This window comes from Phalacrocorax carbo, chromosome 1, assembly GCF_963921805.1.
Source record: "Phalacrocorax carbo chromosome 1, bPhaCar2.1, whole genome shotgun sequence".
NCBI classification, from domain to species: domain Eukaryota; kingdom Metazoa; phylum Chordata; class Aves; order Suliformes; family Phalacrocoracidae; genus Phalacrocorax; species Phalacrocorax carbo.
In genome coordinates, this window is record NC_087513.1 from 207,243,512 (window position 1) to 207,266,095 (window position 22,584).

The 22,584-nt window shown below is 39.2% G+C and overlaps 1 protein-coding gene across 1 annotated transcript in view; it reads right to left on the minus strand.

Annotated features, from left to right (window-relative positions):
- The window catches only part of FAT3 (FAT atypical cadherin 3), a 432,050-nt gene that overhangs the window by 92,239 nt on the left and 317,227 nt on the right, over positions 1-22,584 (minus strand). The window contains exons 5-7 of the mRNA XM_064441382.1: positions 20,190-20,504; positions 18,038-18,248; positions 8,379-8,518 (exon numbers count right to left, since the gene is read on the minus strand). Coding sequence (XP_064297452.1) covers positions 8,379-8,518; positions 18,038-18,248; positions 20,190-20,504 — 666 coding nt within the window. The remainder of the gene's footprint in view (positions 1-8,378; positions 8,519-18,037; positions 18,249-20,189; positions 20,505-22,584) is intronic.

Below are 22,584 nucleotides of genomic sequence, written 5' to 3' on the forward strand. Positions count from 1 at the left end.
CTCTTCCCTAAGACCAGGAGACTTGACCCGTCCCTTACAATATTTTCTTTGTTGTTCTGAAAAGTACTTACCTCTTTTTTAAGCAAATGTTTTATTCCTTTGCTTGATCAAGCCCTGTTCACCTATACTTTCTTAACAGAAGAAAAATACTGTTATGCTTCTACTGCAGTATTGCACAAACAGATGTTGCCCTCAGAGAGAAATGAAACTTTAGATTTCCACGATACGAGGAAAGGTTTGCAGAACACATTAACAGAAGGAACATGAGCAATTGTAAGCAGCAGCCATAATGAACTAGCCTGGGAACTGTTTAAAAGACAGCTGAAATAAAACGCTCTGTAAGTTAAATGGCATAGGACTTCAACTGCACATTCCATATGATTTAATTTTCACCAGATTATGGTATGCCAGTGAAGCAGGGCACAGACTATATTAAGTTATGTTTCAGTCTTGGACAGATAGCAATAAAATTGGGGGGAAATATACATTGTTGGGCCTATAATAACAATGATGAAGAGTTACTTAGCTTTTTTTTTTTATTTTTGTTGCTGCTATACTATATATCAAGGCATGTTTCTGGCCTGACTGAGGGGGGAAGAAAAAAGCCAAACCCACATCTGAAAAATATATGAAGAAATGAGTTGCAATATATGAAAGAAAGCCCAAGGAAAAAATAAAAGACTTCAATGCTACTTTAATAGGACACTGAGCCAGTGCTGGACCACTTTTGTTAGTGTAAGGAAGAGACACTGAAGCAATATGAGTTGGGGATAATCTGATTGCCAGTGTTTAACACTTAAAGGCATCTCCTTAAGCAGTTTTGACACCCTCAGTCCTTGCCAGGTACCACTGTAACGTGGCTGGATTATTTTACTTCTGCATTGTTAACACAGACAACAGCACTATTTTACTTTTAATTAGTGGCCAAAAACTTTGTCATGAATTGTTTTAGACAATTCGTGTTTTAGAAGTAAAAGCTTTTCAGATGGATTCTGTTGAAAATACCAAGAGTGTTTGATTCTGCTGATGCTGCTACAGCATGTTCTACCTTGAACAAGTAAGCTACCATGTAAGGGACAAGCCTGTATCTGTGAATTTGTTTTTAACATTGCTGTGTGCAAGCTCAAGCTATTCTGTAAGAAAAGAAAAATGTACAGATGCACTAATATGTCTTAAAGGTACTGCTACAGGGATGACATGGTGTTTTGTTTGCGTGGTATATGATCACCCCAGTGCTGGGGTTCACTTCCCATTATATCTAATGCGTTTTGGGATCACTGGCAAATTGGGAAAGCAGAGGAGGGCATAAAGCTTTATCTACCACAAAGCTTGCACCGTGACCATGCAAGCTGTGGCTCCATGATTTATGCCTTCACTGGACTGCATAAACTAAACAGGGTGGGACTGGATCAGCATCAGAAACCAAGGACAAGCCATGAAACTGGAAATTATAGTGTGGATTCACAAAGCAGCATTTCTCTCTACTGAAAACCACATAAGCTAATGTCCTGACACTCAGCTATGGATCATGATGGTGCTTGGGGATTGGGAGGCATCGAGAGAGGAAAAGGTAGAAAAAATTGAGATCCTCATTCACTGCGGTCATCATACTTACAGGGAACTATGCACTTAAAATTGCTTTGATAGTTTCCAGAAAATGACGTTCCCCCCCCGCCCTTTTTACTTCATATCTACTGTAGAACTGATCAAGTGCCTGTTGAAGTGGCAGGCATCTTCCTCCCCAGAGATGACAGTATTTTAATGATTTGTCAAGTGATCCACATTGAAATACGCATTATTTATTACATACTCTGCATTTCAACAGCCACTTCCATCTGGAGATGGAAGGCAGTGGGTTAGAGACGCTAATGAATAAAGAGGTCATTATTGATTCATAATTTCTTCTATTAAAGCAGTTAAGAGTATTTCTAATTTTTGTCAGCTGTCCCTCAAAATCCCCAAGAGTCATCTGTAATTTTAACATTATGGTCTTTCCTTTACTAAAGGGGGGTGGATTTTCCTTGCAATAAAAGAAAGTTAGCTTATATATGGGAATACTGATTATACAGAGCTCTGTTAAACCCATAAGCTGTGGAAAAGGAGAAAATGGAACTCTCTTATGTTCTTAAAAATTTAACTGTCTTGGGAGCTACTTGAAAAAAAAATCAGGTAAAATAAAATGGAACTTAAGTGTCATTTTAAATAGAAATTATTCCTTCAATCCTTACAATGTTTTTGGGAAAGAAGTGACTATTATTATCCCTGTCCTTTGCCCAGCAAAACACTGCCTTGCAGCAAGGTTAAATGACTTACCAAAGCCCCACGAGAATTGCAGTGGCAAAACTGGGGAAGATGTTTTAGGTTTATTTTTGAACCACCCCTCTTTTATTAGGTCACCTTAAAATGCCACCTTCCTATGCAGAAGATTTCCTGCTCCAGCAGGATGACTTCTAGTAAGGTGTTACTTAAAAAGAGGGCGCAATCTTTTCCTTTAATAACAGGCACATGTTACAGTGACAGGAACACCACAGAAACCTGATCTCACAAACATGTGAAGCTGAGTAAGCTGAATTCCACCAGATCATTACTATGTGGAAAGTTACTCAAATTCATTTAACACCTGCCAAACTTAGGCATAAAATCTTGGTACTACTGGCAAATTTCCCATTGACTTCAAAAGGGCCAGCATTCTGCTCCCTGAAGCCTTAACCTTTAGTCAGCCTGCAGCATGTCTTTCACCCAAAATCAAGTCTTATCCTACTGAAGCAACTCAAAGACTTACAGCGTATGTGTAATTTAATGCTTTCTTCATATTTATTTCCAAATGGAAGATACGGCAAGAATGAGCAGTATTGCATAAATATCCTTTATTACTGGTTAGGTGCCTAGGGTGTTAAGCTGTGACAATACCCATTGTGTAAAATCAAACACGGGCTTTAAAAGTTTCCTAACACATCTCCAACAGGTGATGAATGGAAATGTTTACTACTTGTTTGCTGCTAAGTAGAGATTCCTCTTTGCTGAGGACTGTGCAAGGTTACTGACTAAACCACTTTTCATAGACAAACATTAGCTGCAAGTCTTTTTTCCATGCTCATAAAAGCAGTCTCTGCCCAGTTATCCTCATAAACTCATATCTTTTCCAGCACATCACAGGCTCCAGAAAGGCAGGCTTGCCTCCTTCTGCTTCCATTGTGCAGAGCCTAATTTATAGTCTGAACAAGCACCTCGCTATAAAAGATTTGCTTCTCCCTGCTCACTTCCTATTTCCCACAGTTAAAGCAAGTTTCAAATAAAGGATTCGTGGGCCTCCAAGCTTACAAATTAGGCAAAGTAACACTCAGAGCATTAGCAAAGACTTTGTATTCAAAATGGTAAGTGAAAGGCCTAGAGAAATACAATCAAATCAAAGCAGGACAAAACCTGCAGGAAGTCTCTCCAAAGCTGTTTTTAATGTTGCCCATCACAAATACCGTTGGTTTAGGCACAAACATATTTGAGTGAAAACTGGATAAATGCCAGGAGCTGCTTTAGAGACATTTGAGGCTGGAAGAATCTGCTTGGCTAATTGCTTGGTCTGGGCACAGTGTTGTAGTACAACCTATTAAGTGCCTGAATCAGGTTACGCTTTTGTACGGGTTTTGAAAACCTATTTTGATTTAATATTGTTTTCAACAGTGTTACAACACAGCTTTATTTGCTACTTCCTGACAAGTTTTTCTCTCTCCCAAACCCCAACCATAACATAAAAATGCAAACAGTTTCCCTACTGACCTCAGCGGCCTGTTATTTATACTTTTCTGTGCCCCTTGTGCTATGTTAAAATGGGGGAAAAAGTCTTTGTTTCACAGGCAAGGCAGTGATGAGGTTGATAGATGGGACAGGAAAAAGTCAAGAATTGCGTTGGTTCTTGTTTGGAGGAGACACTCAACCGAGCAAAAGTGAAAAACTGAATTGAAACATCATGTCGCCTTGTCTGTCCTACAAGAAGCCACAGCCCAGAACCTCTTCTGGTGGGCAGTAATGTCTTATCTACATTTTGGCCATGGTCCTCTAAGAAGAGCTTTTCAACGTTCAGTTAAAAGAACCACCCTCCGTCGGGGTGATTGATAAACTCCTCTTTGCTATGAAACAATCTTATAAAGAAAAGGTGTCCTCTGAAAGGTGAGACCAAGTTTGGTATCCTGAAACTTGCAGCTGAAGGTCAATCCTGAACAGCAGAAGAAATAAAAGTCCAGAACCTTCTGCAACGAGAGACAGAAAGGGGCAATGAGCTGTCTCCTCTTCCAGCCTGGTTGGCTCCAGCTGAAGGTATTACTAACAACCATGTATTGATCTGCAAAAACTTTTCAGAGGGTTTTTTTCCACTCTACTGGGAAATAGTGAGATGGTTTTGCAATAAGTGAAACTGAGGTACTTTTCGCCTCCTAGCTTAGAAGCATCAGCCTTCATGCTTTAAAGCATCTTTTTTATAGCAGTTAAAATGATGAAGAAGGAGAAGGCAAGAAATAAGGAAGAAGTAAAACCATCTCTTTCATATAATACCATGACTTCAGTAGGTTGTTCTTAAAAAAATAATTATCTGCTAGTACAACATTCTCGGTAAAAGTGAAAAATTATCATCACTTACATGATTGTTCCCTACTGTGCTGTACTTCTGTGGGTATTTTAGCAAAACTCAACAGTATGCACTACAAATAAATAAAAAAATGAATAAATAAATAAATGCTATTCCTATGTTGTGCTTGGATGTAAAGGATCTGAATAATTAGTAAAAAAAAAAAAACAGGCTTTGGGATAAACCTGACTCATGACCAAGAGAACCTCTAATGTTATCCAGTCAGACAAAACTGTAGCAGGAGTGGGCATTTAGACACCATTACACTGATTTCTTCCTGGGAGGTTCCTCTCTCTGCCCAAATGAGGGCAAAAGACCCTTTCCCAGCCCAAGGGGAGGCAGTGGCAGTGGTGAGGAGTAGGGTCTTGGCATGGAGCTGCTGTCCTGGCTCTCTCCAGTGTGTGGGATACAGAAGCCCCATCCTGTCCCCAAGGCCAACAGCTCGCCTGGCAGCTGCAGGAATCATGTTTCGCAGGGATTTAGAGCCAATGTATGCCTTCAGCCTTCAATAAATTACTGCGTGGTCTTGAGCAATAATGAATTAAACTAAAGGAAAACACCAAGAGCTCTCCCTGGCTAAGCCAGGAGACTTAGCCTTCCTAGAAGTTAATCAACGTGACAGAAGCTTTATACCCACACTCCAAATATATAACTCAAGCAAGACAATGTTTCTTTGACTTTGCCCCCTCCATCTCTCCCCATCACAGCGATGCTGCTGGGATGGCTCTGGCTCATCTGCATGGGCAGCACAGTGAGTGGCAGTGGCTGAACAAGTCCTGGTGCTTAGCTTTGCACTTCAGAGACTTCATTCCTTTTTGCAATCCTGATCATGCACAAACCAAATAGGCTTTCAGTGACAAAGCAAAATTTTTTTCAATATTCTTTATGCTCTTTTTGCCTCTTTTCGTAACAGCAAACTGCTAATACAACAGATGTAACTTTTACATCAAAATTATTTCCTTCCTCTCACGGCACGGTAGTGAAACATGTGCACAGTAATGCATGAAGGAAGAGAAGTTTATCGGACTTTCAGGCATGCAGGAACATTGCTAAAGAAACTTATACGAGTCTGTGCCAGGGATCATGTTACCGAAGCAAAAATCTTTGGCATTTTTACACTGTATTTTACCACCTCCAACTGTGTAACAGACAAAAGGCTGGGAAGAGATAAAGGGAAACAGGTGGGGTGGAATAAAAAGCAAGACTGTTCCATTTGGCACAGCAATGATCAGCTGTTTCATAATAAACCATCACACTTTGGGGGGGATGGGTTTATCATTTTATTGTTATATGAGGGGTTGAATTTATGCATTTCCTTCCCCGCCCCCCCCCCCCCCCCCCCCACTTCCTCTTCTACCATATCATCTTGCAGCTATAGTTAGAAATGCAAGACACTTATAACGTCATTTTATAAAATATCGGAACAGGGCCACTGACAGCCATCAGTAGATGCTTTTTTGACTCTTTCTATGACATATTTTATTTAACCTATCAGTTCGATTTTTTATTATCATTCTGAAAGGACATAAAGATGAATAAGCTCACCAAAGGCTCCAAAGTGTAGTCAAAAATACAGTATGAAATTTTTGTAAAAGGGAGAGATAATTAGGCAGGCCATAGTTCTGGCAGTGTTGAGATAATGATCGCTATCAAAATCTCTGTTGTGAAGACCAAAAGAAACACATTCTCAGATGTTGTCTGGGCCACAATTAAATACTTAAACAGTATTCACGTGGAGAGAAGGAGGTGGAAGAAAGAAGGGTCTGTACCCACCAATGATCATCTGATGCTATACTATTGCAATCTCAAATTACCATATTACATTTTTAAATAGGTCACATCACTGTTACAAAGAATGTTCAGGCTTCTTTTAGAATGCAGCAGCTTTACTGAAATATGGTTTTACCATATGTTTTAATTAAAAATGTAGGGTTCTCATCAAAATAAGTTTTGAGGACTGTCATAGGGATCAATTTATTAAATCGTGAGCAGCAGAAACAATAAACATAATATCCATGAGAAGAGAAATTATTTGTATCCAGCATGTTTGGAATTCCGTGTGCTTTTTAATATTTGTTTGGCTGAAATGTTTACAAGAAAAAATATGTCGTGTTAGGGATTCAAGACAACATTTCTGAAAAGTGGACTGAGAGTGTCGCCAAGATTAAAAAACAAAGCAAAACAAAAAACTACTCAAGGGCTGAAGAAAATGCCTTCTGGAAAAGGAACATAGAGGTCAGTCATTCTCCTTCACTTGTCTACCAGAAGACTGGGAGGTGATTTGACTATTCTGAGTAAGTGTCTTCCTGGGGAGAAAATACTGGTTTTTAAAGAGCTCTTTAATCAAGCAGAGAAAGAAAGGCATAACAGGAAATACAGGTCAGATATAATCAAGTTAAAAATAAGGGATGTTTTTGGCAGAGATGCAGTTAATTACTACAACTAACAGGGAAAATGGCAGATTTCCTACCACCTAACTTGCTATCAACTGATGTTTTCTTATCAAGAGTGGATTATCAGGAGAAATTATCAGACAGGGATACATAGACAGAGATTTTAGGGCTGGTTATAAACAGGAATTCAGATTGAGAAAGCACTCAGTGATTTAACAGTCTCTTAGGGAAGTTGGTGTTGTGACTCAGTGAATACAGATTTACATCTGAACCATTTGAGCAAAAAGGCAAGGTAAAACAGAAGCATCTGCGTGTGCATGCATATATGTAAATACAAAAATTGTTCAGGCCTTCCTTCTGCATTATAAAGAAGCAAATAGCATCACAAACCTATTTTTTTCATTTCTTCTACAAACCACATTTAATCTGGGACTTGAGGCTGCACACAGGGTGTCCTCTACCAGTATGTATTTTTCCCTACGTGTCAAATCATATTCAGGCTATAGGCACGCTTTACACTTGGGCAGTAGTTCAGATGTAGGATTTCAGGCCCTAGCTAATCCATACCCCACAACTCCACCTCTTATTGAAGGATGTTGCTCTTTGGAGTCTCCTTGGTGCCACCTGGACCACAGAGTCTCTGTCCCAGTGTCACAACCCTGACCATGTCCCAACTCCACACTGGTTTCCACGGAACAGATACCCAGGCTCTGTGTCAAGGGTTTCTGCAACAAGGATATGTCAGAGACAGTATTATCCCAGCCCTTCACGTTTATCTGACCTGACTTTTTAATTGCGGAAAGGCACTGACCCTGATAAGCAAGCCTGGTTTTAAAGGGTTCACTGGGGCTGTTCCCCAGAAGAGAATGTAATCGCAGGCAGTGACACTAAAGGAGAGATCCTTTGAATTTTAAGTTTCCCCTCTGAACAGTGTATTCTCTGAACAATTGATCCTGTGTCCCACATTTTAGTCTTAGGAGGATGAGAGGTATAAACTCCATTTAATACGATCAATAGCAATATTCCCCAACACCACAGAGGCACTATTGTATTTTGGACCATTATGGGGCGATACAATTGTCAAAATCTAAGCTTCACCGCCTGTGATAGGGACTCCCTCAGCTGGAGGAAAGCAAATTAATTTCATGTGAGCACGAAGAGGACAAAAGGAGAAATACTACTTTGAAACATTCAACAGCCGATTCTTTACAACCAGATGGAAAGGCTCTGAAAAATATCCCCTCCATTAGTTAACAGTGGTCTCAGAGGATGAGGTTTTATTTGAATGGCAAAATTATTAATTTTTATAGCATATACATTCCACTAACAAATTAAAAACTTGCCAAGAAAGGAATGTGATATTCTACCTGAGTCGTGGCAATGTTTGTTCCATCGGTGACCTCCACAGTCATATTATATATTGACCTCTGCTCTGCATCCAAGGGCTTTGCAATGACAATAGTGCCCACTCCCTTCTCCGCGTCGAAAGAACTATCGTAATTCCCTCCTAATTATTGCACAAAAATACAATTAAATTAGCCATCTCTGGAAAATTTTCATTGAAAACGTTCCTAGAAGTGGGCATATCTGTTTACTGGCATCCATCTTAACGGCTTGCCTTAGCATACACAGTACATCTACTGATACTTCTTTGTTCATAACTCATTTATATTTCAAAGCACAGTTTGTATATTGGAAAGCAGATATCATTAAAATGCACTGCAAAAAAAAAAAAAATCTAGCAGTATATTTAAGTGAACCATAACTGAGTCTATAAAAAGAATCAAATGGCTATAAGCCCATAAGATGTGTGCCCTTGTAGTTTGGATAATGAACAAGCACAATTATCTTTTTGTATAAAAATCATTTTAAGATGGTTTTATTCAGCAAATTTTATTTTCAGGAAATTCTCACTGATACTCGTGGGTGCAAAGACCGTCAACTGAGTCTTCAAAAATTACAATTTTAATCAATTAAAAAATGCAAATAGAGATTTGTTATGTTAAGTTCAAGGACAATGATAATTACTGGCAACAAAGGTCAAATTCTACTAGTCTTTTAGGGATTATTTAAATAGATCTGACAGGATACACATCATAAATTCCTTTCCATTAAAAAAAAACCCCTCACAAAGCACTGTTCCGAAACTAATATCCCCTTATCCTGTCACACACTGAATGATGCAGCAGTGGGAAAACCCTCCCGAGTCTCAGGTGAAAGATAAAAAATGGAAAAAGAAAAAAAATCTATTAAAAAGTAAGAGAAAGCCATAAATAATTTGGGATTAAAGGGTTACAGGATTTCTCGGTCACAGCTATAGTTTATAAATTAGAACCACTCATTGTGTTCAAAAGTAAAGCACACACTCCCCACTGCTAAGCTGCTTTTTACTCACTCATCTATAAAGTAGAATTTATTATGAGTTGAGTCTGAAATTTTTGGCGGCTGGGGACAGGGAGAGGTGGAACACAACACTGCTGACAAACGAACTCTTAAGGTGTTTTCATCACACAGCAATGCAATGCCACTAGCTACAGTCTCTGACAACCCAGTTCTACAAAGCAGAAAAGGCTTTCAAACCCCACTGGTTATAAAACTTGTGTAAGAGCTGCTCAGAGCTCCTGAGATTAGACCCACAGGTAGAAAAACCTCTATTCCGTTGACTTAGCTCTCGTGCAATATATATATAGATACATATTTGAATGGCTCGTGTATTATCACAAAATGGCTCTCATTTTATAGGGCTGAGGACAGAGAAGCGAAGGGGACTGTCTTCCTTGCTCTACTATCTAGTCTTGCATCTCCGTGGTTTGCTGACCAACAACCGGCATTATTCTCAGGAACAGTCATGCACTTAGTGAGAAGAAGAAGGTTTTGGCAGTCCCAGAACTTCAAGATTAGGAGGAATCACAGTGAAATCACAGCCCCTGAATTCCTTAATGTGAAGAAATTCTCACTTCTCTCTACCTCTTGCACAGGCTATTGCAAAGAAAGTGTAAGCTAGAGAGGCTCTGCTCTGTCCGTATCTGCCTTGGAGGCCGTTCAGAGAGAGGGAAAAGAAAGGGGGAGGAGGAATAAGAGCATGGGTGCTCTATTGAAAGAAAAGGAAGAATTGGTGAACTTCTTCCCATTGAAATGATCCAAACATTGTCGTTTCAGATGTGCCATCAGACTTCCCTATGCTGGATATATGTATATACATATATATAGCTCTGAGCCTAATAGATGCAGTTGTGGTTCTCCAGGAAAACACTGACACTGGATATGCTGTGATTTATGGTGGATAGAAACATTGCTTATTCCCTAACCTCTTTCTGCAAGCCAAAACTGCATATTTTTCTCAATTGATATATATGTATTTAATGTTATTTGACGCTAGAAAAAAAATGCATAATTGTCCTTGACATTTAAGCAATACCAAGGCATTTGGGCATTGATCACTTCTTCAGTGTTTTGGGTTTTTTTTTTAATTTATTCTGGGAGAAAAAGATGCCCTCTCCCAATTAATGTTTTCAATTGATTTACTTGAGAAAAATCGTACCATGAAAACCAACTCTGAAAAAAAGCCTCCTTTGAAGAAGAGAGTTTGAAATTCTTGCAAGGAAATCTCTGCTGAAATGAAGCTAGCCTTGGGACAGTAAGCACTTTACAAAGAGAATGTTTCATACTGATAACCATGAAAACAAAATGAAAGCCAGTACTTCAAGATGCTTAATAACCATCTTAATGAGCAATCAAAAATTATATGCTATCAACTGTCATACACTTCCAAAGAAATCCTGCCTTTAAAACTTCCAAGAAGTAAAATGGAAGGATTAGCAATAAATGTTTTAAATGCCCCTCCTCTGTTGGCTTAGAGCTGGGTTTGCAGTGCGCTACACAATGTATTGCCAATACATTGAGTTCTTCGAGCCATTTTCATTAAGTGCAGTATATTCTTCCCTTAAAATAAGAACTGAATCAATCATATGAGGTTTTATATGCTATTCATATCTTCCAAAAAGGTTTAGTGACAAACAAATACATCATGGTTGCCAGACACCCCACTCTAGCCTACACTTGTAACTAACCAGGCAATGCACTTTACTTTACATTGATTAATTTTCTATTAAAGAATTACATCAAACAATGAGACAGAGATGGATCAGAGAACATCCTGCTGTGAGATTTGTGATTATAATATCTTTTGGAGTGAATTCCTTATTTATTCCTGATTCAGACTGGTACATTTTTACAGACCATGGTCAGCTGTTGACAATGAAGATCCACTCAGATGGCTGAACTTCTGGGAATAATGCCTGAGATATTGGGTCCTGCCTCTCATCTGGAGTACTAGAGGTGCTCTGGAAATGCTTTGTACTGCTCCTCAGCCTTCATTTACCCTCTAAACAGCTCTTCATGGTAAATGCTTCTGAAGTTGAACTTAAGCGCTGAAGAATGATTAATGAATTGGGTATAAATGCTAAACTATAAGAGCTTTATAGACATGTTAAGTCTATGCAAGGCCTACTATGAAGCACTCAGAGAAGCACCCAACAGAATTATCTTTGGAAGACTGGTGTTGAAGGGGCACGGAAAGAGAAGGTTGTGTAAAAACAAATAGGATTTTTCTCTTAAAACCTCCTGTATTTGAACTATTCTGGGAATCCCACCTGAAACCACTGAACGTGCTCATGTTGAGGCTGTGGGGCTGCGTGTGTAGGAGGTGACAGCTGAGGAAGTGTCAGCTTCAAACATTTCTGGGGTACTTGAGGCCGCTTTTTGAAAGCATGCTGCCATGTAACTCCCAACCCTTTTGAAGCGAGCTCATCTGCAGTGCTATAAGCTCCCACAGTATCAGTTTTACCAATGTTACTATAGGCCATTTAACATCTCTTTGATCACAATCTTAGTATGAAAGGGGGCTAAGGATGATGAAATTTTGTTCAGCTGCTCAGTTTTATTAATGTGAATTTTTATTACTTATTCCATTTTCCAACATATGGCACATGCTTTCCTTTTTATTGCCTACTAAAACCTGCTTTCGGATACAAGATATGTAGAAGCTGTCTTTGCTAATATGCTTGCAATTGCATTAGGAAGGAAATATTTCAAATGAAGATAATACATTGTTAGTTCCTCAGGCATCTTGGGAAAATCAACGATAAAGGCGGCAAGTTGATTGAGCTGGCAAGTTGGCTAGACAGGTTGTCCTGAGAAAGCATTTTAACACTGAATAACCTTAGAGAGATATGGATTAGCCATTGTTTGTAATACTATTGCAGGCTAAGATGTAATGCTGATACATCTTCAATACAGATTAAAGACTTCCCTTAAAATACTGTGATTAAACTAGAGCACTTAGAGTGGAATTTTGAAGTCCACATCTACTTGCAATGCCGTCTTTGGATGAGAAGACATATCATGTTGGGATCATATAAATTAATCCGAAAGTGCTTTTTCTCTCTAATTGACTGTTAAGATTCACAAACACACCTAGCACAGTTATGTCTACACATTGGACACCTAAATTTAAGTGAGATATTTTACTTACTTTCTTGAGATTGATCTCAATGATCTTGCATAAGCCCTGGATGCATTATTTCTACAACTAGGAATGTTTTATGTTACCTGAAAGCATGTTATAGTATATATGGGTTTTTCCAATATAACTCTAGCCAATTCCAGCTGTTATCAAACTTGGGACAGCTGTAGAAACAGCGCCTGGTACAAAAGATCTTATTAGTTGGCTCTCACTACAGCTTCTTGAGCCCTAAGTTTCAATTTAACAGATGGTATAGTATGGTCAAGAAGATGTCAGGAAATTGAACTGAGACACCTCTTAGCCAACAGGCTATACATTGTGCTCTTGGTATAGAGTAGTCTTGGTTACATGTTCTGGCTGAACCTGGAGTTACCTTGGTTCTTCACTTGTTTCTTGGCTTCACAGTCACTACAAGCATATTTTTCTTCTGACAGAAGTCCCATATGTATTGGAAAGTATTAATTTTCATTTTAATAAAAAAGATGGTTAAAAAAACCCAACACACTAAACCTTACAGTAGATGATCTTCTGATGTAAAGCTCACCACTCATTTGGTGCAATGGACAGGCCAGGGAAAACTTTCTGAACTGTTAAAAGGGATTTCTAGAGGTCAGCTGGAGAATTTGCCTAAGGCAAGATACAACACAGAACTGGCATTCCCACAGAATGTGGGTTCTGCAACTGTGTCCCTTCTGAATTCCAGTGTGGGTTTGTTTTTTTTTGTTCCCAAACATATTCTGCTTGTATTTTGATTATTGCATTTGCTGCAAGCAATTAAGTTTTTTTTTGTAGTTCTTTTCCCAGATGGGGTTCCTTTCCAGGACGCTGAGCCTCCCTATGTTCCTATCAGCTGCTGATATGCAGTTTAAGATAGGATTATGTTTCTTTGCTGAGAAGAAAATATGTCAGCAAACCTGGAGGACTTCTAGGCGATTGTTTCCCATGTAAGGGCCTTTCTCCCTGTTTTCCAGTGGAGAGATCCAGAAGAGAGGGATTGAATATATACCTCAGAAATTTCTAATGACTGTGGAGACTTGCTGAGTTTTAGATGTAAAGATGGATCACACTGAACTCTGCAGGACATCCCCAAACCAAATATAGTTAAAACCTGGCAAGAGTCTTCCTTCCCTGGTAGCCAGCAAAGAGCATACATGCTCCACATCCAAAGTTAATAAAGCCAGGGTGTATTGAGATCTTCACACAAGTCTCAAATAGCCTACCATGCCATGATGGATGAGTGGAAAAGAGGAATACAGGAGTGATCTAATTTAGAGAGTAGTCCTCTAAAACACATTTTCTCAGGGAAAAGAGGATTCTTACTTGTCTTGCCCCAAAGTAAACTAACACCACCAAGGACAGTGATGATAAATCGGGCCAATTGCTACCATTCTTGCATTGCTCAGAGCAGAGAATTAGAGGAAAATGCAGAAAGCTAATCCACTCTGAAGCTAAAGGGTGAGTCTGAAGTACCTCTAGGATTTTCAGGAAAAGCACAGCCAAAATTTCCAATTTTTCTGTTTTCAAAAAAGATGAAATAAACTTAACGACTGCCTCAAGAAATACAAATTCAACTACAGACTGTTGTTAATCATAACATAATAAATATTAGTAACATAACATGCACATATTTATTCTCTTATTACTGTATCATGTTAAGAAGAAGAAAATAACGCAGACTGAATTTTCAGATAAAACTGTTGTAAGGAGAGTCAAAGCCTTGGGTTTGCTGCTAAAAAGCTGAAGGCAAGGGCATAAAAAGCAGAAAAGAAATGAGGAAGGTATTTCAGCTAGTTCTCAGAGAAGATAATTCAAAGGTGACTAGAGAGCTACATGTTTTTGACATTAACAAAAATTTGCAGCACTGTGAAATAAATGGACAATTAATTAAAAGTAATAGATCTTAAAGTGATGCCATTTAAGCACCCATGATAAAATGTTCTGATGTGCTTTTAAAGTTTGGCTGCTCTTATCAAGGCATAGGTGGGGGAAAAAGGAAAGGTAGAGGGAGGCCTGTTTGGAGAACCAGAGAGATGTGCAACATGCTACTTAAGCAAAAACTAGCACCATGCAGCTTAGCTCCAGTGTCAAAGTAGTCATCACACCATTCCCACCACTAACAAAGGAAGAGACAGAGAGGGCTCAATTTACCTGACAGAAATAAAGTTCTCTGACTTATCTGAGAGTTTCCATTGAAAAACAGTTTCTCATAAATGACTGAAGAATTTTAACATAACTGAAACAATTTAACACAACTGAAACAACCTACATTACATTCACGTCCTTCACATTGCGGGATCTGAATGAACTGAGAATGACCTTGAATGCAGTCTGAAAACAGAAACCAGGTATGACATCTCAACCATTCCCAATTAAAGAAACAAACAAAAATACATGCAAGCATCCTATTCTTCTCTAGTCCATGGCCAGGCAGGGCGGGTGGGTGGGTGCGGTGGGTGGTGTAAAATGATCCCCCAGCCTGCAAAGCATCTTCCTCTCTTGGAACTGATTAACTCAAGAACTTAAACAGCTATTTAAAGTGTATATAATTTAGGTGAAAATTAAATACTGAAGTTAGGCAGACAGAATATTACATAGCCAAACTTCATCCACCCTCCCTCCTTTTTCTTAGCTGGGAGAAAATGCATGTTATGCATTAAAAAAGAGGTCCTCTGAAATTCCAATGCCCATTTAGTTTGAAAAGGTCGTAAACATAAAGGTCAAGCTGCGAACTCTACATTAAACCATGCCTCTGCATAAGCCTTCAGGGCTTTTGTTGACATTACAGTGAACTGTGCAGGGAGGTCTAAAATCACAAAATACAAGATGAAGCAGGATCAGGTCTAGGTTTTACAGCAGCACAGAAACCATCTCTTGCATCAGTAGTCCCATGCAGCTTTCCATACATGCCAATTAACTTCTGTTAATAACCCATGACTTTCATTGGGCTTTTCAGCACTAGACCTCAATGTTCTCCCAAAAGGAAAGTATCAGCACCTTTTTTACCACATGATGATATTAAGGAACAAGGAGGAAAAGTGTTTTTATACTGACACTGACTAAAGGCAGCAAAGATAATCTAAAGATACAGAACTCTTGTCTATAAACCTTGGGGTGGATTTTATCTTTGCACCTTGTGTGCAGAGCATCTGGAACAACAGGGTCTTCTGCATTCCCAGGATTGTTGGCTATTCTTATTGCAGAAGTGAGTGATGTTACTAGTGTTATTATTTATAACAGCAGTAATATTTAATGCCGACATTCATAAGGTAACAGTACTGAACTGCATGGTCAGAATCACCAGTTTCTCATTAAGTCTAGGGAAGCTCTGTCTCCATGAACCTCTGCAGTGATGCAGCATCTTGCAGCATCAAGAGCTACAGCCTATAGGGAAACCATTAGCGTTGTGTAAATAGCAAAAACCTTCTTCTAAACCATTTGAACTATTTTAGCCATAAAGGTCACATTAAATGACAAATTAAAGGCTTAAATTTCATAATGCTCTCCCCATCGTCTCTGTTTGGTAGGCAAGAATGACATATTATTACATGGTGTTGCTAGATTGCAAGTGACTCTAATAATGTAAAATAATGCAGTGGAAGAGCGGGGGCTTCTCTCAGTGCTTAACACAGGCAGCATTTTAATAAGAATTGGTGAATTTGCCAACAAAAGGACCAAAAGGCTGCGAAAGGCAGAGGAGGCTAGCAAAAGGTTCAAATGGGAAAAAGTGTCAATAACATGAGTAAAGATTAATTTCTCCTGGGAGGAAAGTTAGGGTCAGTGAGGAAGAGAAAGGAAATGTAAACATTAGCTAATAAATTGCATGTAGCATACCGAAACAACCAAGGGAATGGGAAGAAAATCGTAGGAAATGTATGCTGTCCTTCCCCAGGGGCTAACATGAACCCTAGAACATGATAATAGCTTTGGGTTTAATTTTAATGTGGTTGGCACATCAGAAACCATGCTAAAAATTCAAAGAGGAGATGTTGCTGCTTCTGTCTTTCATCTGCACAAATTGGCAATAAAAGGTGGATGAAAACGACTCTGACAGACCGTTTCTCTTGTGGTCCTTGTCCTTCCTGTTGGCTAAACCCATCTACAAATAGCTACGCTGAAATGAGAGCCAGGCTCAATCCCTGTAAATAAAGACTGCTGATGCACTCTTTCTACTAAGTCTGTAGCAAAGGCTTTTTGTTTCTCTAATCTTTCATATAGTATTTGCTTTATAACCCTTAATTTAAATAACACCACTCTTTGCAGACACAGTGTTTTACATCCAAAGGTGTTCAAATATTACATACAAGTATCTGCAAATACTAAGCAGCACAATAACTTTGCGGGGTCGTTGTGCTGCTGGGGAAAGTATCATTTTGGAGATTTTAAATGAGTTATTTTAAAGAACTTAACTGAATCAGCTGCAGAAGCAGGAAAGCAATGTTTAGGAATGTTGATTCCTGTTTCTCCACTGCAACCAAGTCAGACCCTCTACTTCCTCTCTTTCTGGCAGCTACATCGTTAGCTGCATTTCCCTCTGATTTTAAGACCATTACTTCTACAGCTTCTCCTCCTCTTTGCTAAGAATATTTCTCCCTCCCTATTTTTATAAGCAATTTTATGTAAGGCAATTTTGTGGTTGAAATCTCACATCAAAACACATTTCTCTTTTTCAGCTTGCATTCACGACAAACTTTTGGTGGCTCCATTTGTAACCCATATGTTGATGCATCCCATTCTGTTTCACAGTTAAATGGATGGCACTGGACTGTGAAGAGTTTGAATTAATTATTTGTGATAAACTGCAGAAAATCCGTGAATAAAATGATAATAATTGGACACAAATACGGTAAAAGCTGTCATAGAAAGAAACGCAGCACATCCATGTGTCGCATTGCATCCTGTCACAGGCACTTATGAAAGATGTAATATAAATTGTCTCAAAGAATTTGCAAAAATAAAAGGCAGCCTGGATAGTTGTATTTTAGCAAATGTGTTTGCACTAAGGGTACCTTCTGTTGAACAGTTCTGCCCACAAGCTGTCTGTAGAATATAGAACATCTCTCGAGCATGCTTGCCACCTTGAAGCAGGGCAGTCGGAAGCAGAAAAAAAAGAACAGAATGCAGAAAAAAAGGTGAAGAAAGAGAGAAATGAGGGACAGCAAGTCTAAGTACCATAAATACATTTAGAAATGAGATTAGCAAAGTATGACAATAGAATTTAAATGACAGACAACATTAAGATTGCAGTAAATAACATAGTATGAAAAAAAACAATTCAGCCATACAGCGCTTTTTTTCAGCTTAGCTAAGGAGTCATAACAAAAACAGGAATATTATTATTACTGTTATTGCTATATTAAAATAGCATTTTCACTTCAGCATTACAAAAGTGGGTTTAACTGGGGGCGGGGGACAGTTCATGGTTAGTTTTCTTGCTCTCAAAACCACACATCCATATGCTTTGCTTCTGAAGCTTCCTCCTTACCCCACTGGCTCCCAACTTACCAACAACATCAAACCAGAGAGGAATGTTAGATGGCTGCACAGAGACCACCCCAACGATTTCTGTCACTTTATCGCTTTCCATGACGGTGAAGTTGTAAAAAGGTTCATCGAAAGTCAGGGGCACGGGCGAGGGCGCAGGCTTTTTTATCCACTCAATATGGAGGCGTGCAGTTGAAGATTTTTGGGGCCGCCCATTGTCCACTGCTTTTATCTGGCAGGTACAAAGAAAAGGGGACTCAGAGGAAGCATCACAACTTGGCAGTTCAGACCTAATTCTATCACATGATGATGACTGCTTGGAAAATGGCCTTTTTAATCCTCTACATAAAATCCCATCAAAAAAGAGGGAGATAAGCGCTTCTTTCTCAATTCTCATTTTTTTCCATTACACTTTGACTTTTTACTGAAAAGGCGGATTTCAAACTGAAATGTTTTGTTTTAGAAATGCTGGTGTGAGACCTCCTGGAGATGCAATTCAAGTGCTCCCCGCACAGATGCTCCTCTCCAGAACCAGCTTCCCTCTCCAATTTCATCTTACACCCAGGTCCCTCTTGGAGCAAAGCTGGAAGCTTTATAATGACCCTGTGGGATGTCATGTATTTGCAACACATACTCACCCAGACCATATTTGATTGCTTTTAAATGGCATCTGTATTGCAGATAAGATTAATATTCCTTACATTGCCTTCTTCAGGATCTTTATTTGATTTAAATAAGTTTCAGATCATTTCCCCCATTCTCCAAAACAAATATAATTTTAAATTTTGCCATATTTATTTTCCTTGGTTTTTCCTCTCTGTCATGTTCATTAATGGTTGCCCAGCTTGGTGTTAATTCTTTTTATTATAATGTCCTCTAGAGGGATGGATAGCCTTGATATTTGCCTGGAATGTTTTATGGTTTTAGCACAGAAAAGACAAGATGAACAGCAAAAAAGACTGGGTATAAGGAAAGGGACAATGTAGGTTACAAAATGGGTGCTTTGGTAAATAACATCAATGTCAATCAAAGGGTTTTTCTTTTGAAATTAAAGGAAATGTTTCTGGCTATATAGGAACACTGGTGTAAATATGCTGTTACTACGCCAGTTAAAAATGGGAAATATTTTCCTGAAATACCATTACCCTATTTCTTTCTCTGGAAACATGTTAAGTGGGTTTGGTGCTAACACTCGCCCCTCTGCCCTGTTCAAGGCGGGCAGGTCCTTAGTGAAAAGATGCTGAGGGTGTGATGAGCAGTTTCAAGGTAGAAAACCTTCAGCTGTTGCATTATAATAAGGGCCGGATCCCAGACGTGACTTTCAGCTCTGCGCAGGGAAAGGCACTCGCTCACCCAAAGGGTGCTCTACTCTGGTTACTAGGTGTTCCTCAATCTTTTGATATTTATTATTTATTTTCCTGTCACAGTTTCTAACCCTGTGAAGTCATCCCAGTGCAGACTTGTTACTTCCTTTACTACAGGCCAGACCATGGACACCTGACATTTTTTTGTCAACTCCTTAACTACAACTTGTTGGCTTATTGCTGTAGATGAAGACTGCACATTTAAGTCTTATATTGCTTTACATCAACACCACTATTGCGCATTCTCTTTCTCTGACCTTGTCTATATGATTTGAGTTCTGGCAGAAGTATTTTGGCTGAGATTTATTTTAAGTGAAATTGCTGCTGTACTTACACTCTTTAATGTGGTGAGAACGGTACTACAACACACTGTACACAGTACTCCTCCTCCCTGAAGCCACCTAATTTGAACGGTATAAGGACCTCTCCATGACAGCAAGCAGTTGTGAGTACACAAAAGGTGAATAACCACTCATAGTAGTATCTGCCTAGTTCAACATGATATAACTTTCTGAGCAGACAAGCCCTTGGTCTTTATTTCTCTGTATTAAAGAGAATGACTTGCACTAACAATTTGCAAGTTGACTGGACAGTCTGAGAATATTTTACTTTGTGCAAGAGCATGAACGCTCTCTCAGACTCAATTTTTTTAGCGGTAGTTGTGTGTGAATACTAGATTTCTTAATACAGTCACATCTTAGATATAGGTCATACATTAAACTGTCATATTACTCTTTATACAAGCGGGCCTATTTCTAAAACAAAGCCAGTCATATCATGGGTTCATATGTTGATGGAAGAGTACTTACTGTTAAGATGTCATAACTCCCTGCTGTGAACTGCTTCCTAGAAGAAACCATCCCCGTTTTGGGATCAATAAAAAATTTTCCATCATCGTTTCCATCCACAATGCTGTATGAGATTTCTGCATTAGGGCCTTCGTCTTTGTCAAAAGCAAAAGCTCTGTAGATCGGCTCCCCTCTTTTCTTACGGTCCCTCTCTGGCAGCTTGATCTGATAGACCTTCTCTGGAAACTGAGGTTTGTTATCATTCTCATCCATAACCTGGACCACCACCCAAACGGAGGACTGCTTGGGAGATGTGCCCCCATCTGAGACTGTTACCTGAAAAACAACAGCAGTAGAGGCACTATTCTGAATAGGTACAGTGAGACTTCATGAATTGGAAAAACCCACAGAACATAAGGAAAAACCCTTCTCGCCTCAAACCTAACCTGCAGTTTACAAAATCTTCAGTCTACACAAGACATACTCACTATAAACATGCTCAGTGCCTCACTCGAATATGCCCACAATGGCAAATAAAGGAATCGGGAACATCTTTTACTTTTGAGAGGAACCTGGAATGGAGAACCCGTGGGCTAGGAATCTATTTCTCAAAACATAAAATCTTTTTATCTCAAATTCTGCAAGTTTATCTCAGAAGAGAGAACTGGAATTAACCCATTAAGCAGGATCCCTGCTTTTCTGCAAACATTTTAAAGTTTCTTCAGTCACACAATGGATTTGAAAGACGCATTTCTTCTTAAATCCTAAAAGAATCTCTGTCACATTTTTCTATTAATTATTTGGAATTTCTTAAACAACAAAAGAATTTCTGTCAGTTCTTTTCATTCATTACCTGAGATTTGACAGCTCATTAAGTCCAAAACTGCTTTATATGATTGTAAGGGGCACAGAGAGGCAGGTAGCAAAAAATTTCTGCTGCATTGTGTAAAAAGAACACTGTGCTGGCAGAAACACATAAGAAATAAAATCTTTGAGACAAAAGTTAATTAGTAATTTAGTTGCAACTTAAACAGAAATACCAATAATTTTCAGTCTGAAACACCGTGAAAATGAAATGATCCAAGACCAACAAGCACTCAAGAGATTCGATAGTATGACTTCAAAATGCAATCAATATGTTTCAAAATTCTCCCTCAATATTTCGATTGCATTTTTTAAAGAGAAAGAAATAAGGCAGAAAATTATTTCTGTTTGCATGAAAGAAGTTCAGATTTCACTTTCAGCTACATATGCTAACGTGCCAATTCCCACAGTAGCAATTTTTGATGATAGTGAGCCAAGATATTACAAACCCTTCCCTGCTCGTACTGATCACTACACATCGACTGCTTTGCTGGTTAACTCCTCAATGTTTTATTTTAACTTATATGTTTCTGTGTCCCCTTACAAATCATACAGTCCTGATGTCCGATCCTTAGGCAAAGCTAAATTTTCTAGGAATAATGTCCCTTGAAGTTGTCACCTCCTTGCAGCAAGAAATCTAAACTTAGGATAAATCCAATTTAGTACTGAGATCAGCAGAAAAACCACAACATTTTCTAAGAACGAAAGTAAAAGACCTTTTCCACTTTCTGTATTTAACTATACTTTTGAAAACTTATACAATGGAAAGGGGTGGGCTGACAGCCTTAGGGACCGTAACTCCTTATTTACAGAAAAATTAATGGTATGGCAGTATATAACGACAATGTAAAATACCCCAGATCAGCCCGTAACTCATTCGGAGAGTGGAGCCTGTCCTCCCAATGACACATATTAGCCTCAGGCCTCTTTCTCCTAAGACTGTCTTCAAGGTTGGCAATTAGCACTTGTTGGGACTGCTGCATTTTGATGGGGATGACTGTCTGCTGAGAGCTGGGCAGGGACCATCCCCACCCTGCAAAGCCACCAACGCGCCATCTGTCAGTCACCGGCGAGGGGGTGCAGGGAGAGGACCCACAGCTCATTACCAGTGTACTCAGCCATCCAGTTCCCTCTGTCTACACTTTCCAAAATAGCATTTATAAAGCTGAAAGGCTTCACGCATGGCTGTGAGTCTGCCTTTCTCCCTGGTGAGAGCGACACCGCCGGGGATCTCAGCCTCTCCACCTAACCACTCTGGGAGAAGTTCAGAGCTTCTGCAGCAAACAGAAAACCAATTCTGCCAATTCTCCTGTTACAGGCTTTCAGCAATAAATAACTTTTGCCCCACTTAGAGGCTGATCCCCTCTATTTCTGTTCTGCTCCAGTGCCACTGGCCAAGCTCTCTGCAAGAGCACAGATTAAGAAAAACCTTTTTCAGCATTTCTGCTGACTCCACAGATAAAATAATCAATGATGCCAGGCAGTACAGGCTGTAGTGCACAGAAACAATTGGAGACACACTTATTTAAATGCTTGTCAAAAATACCAACAG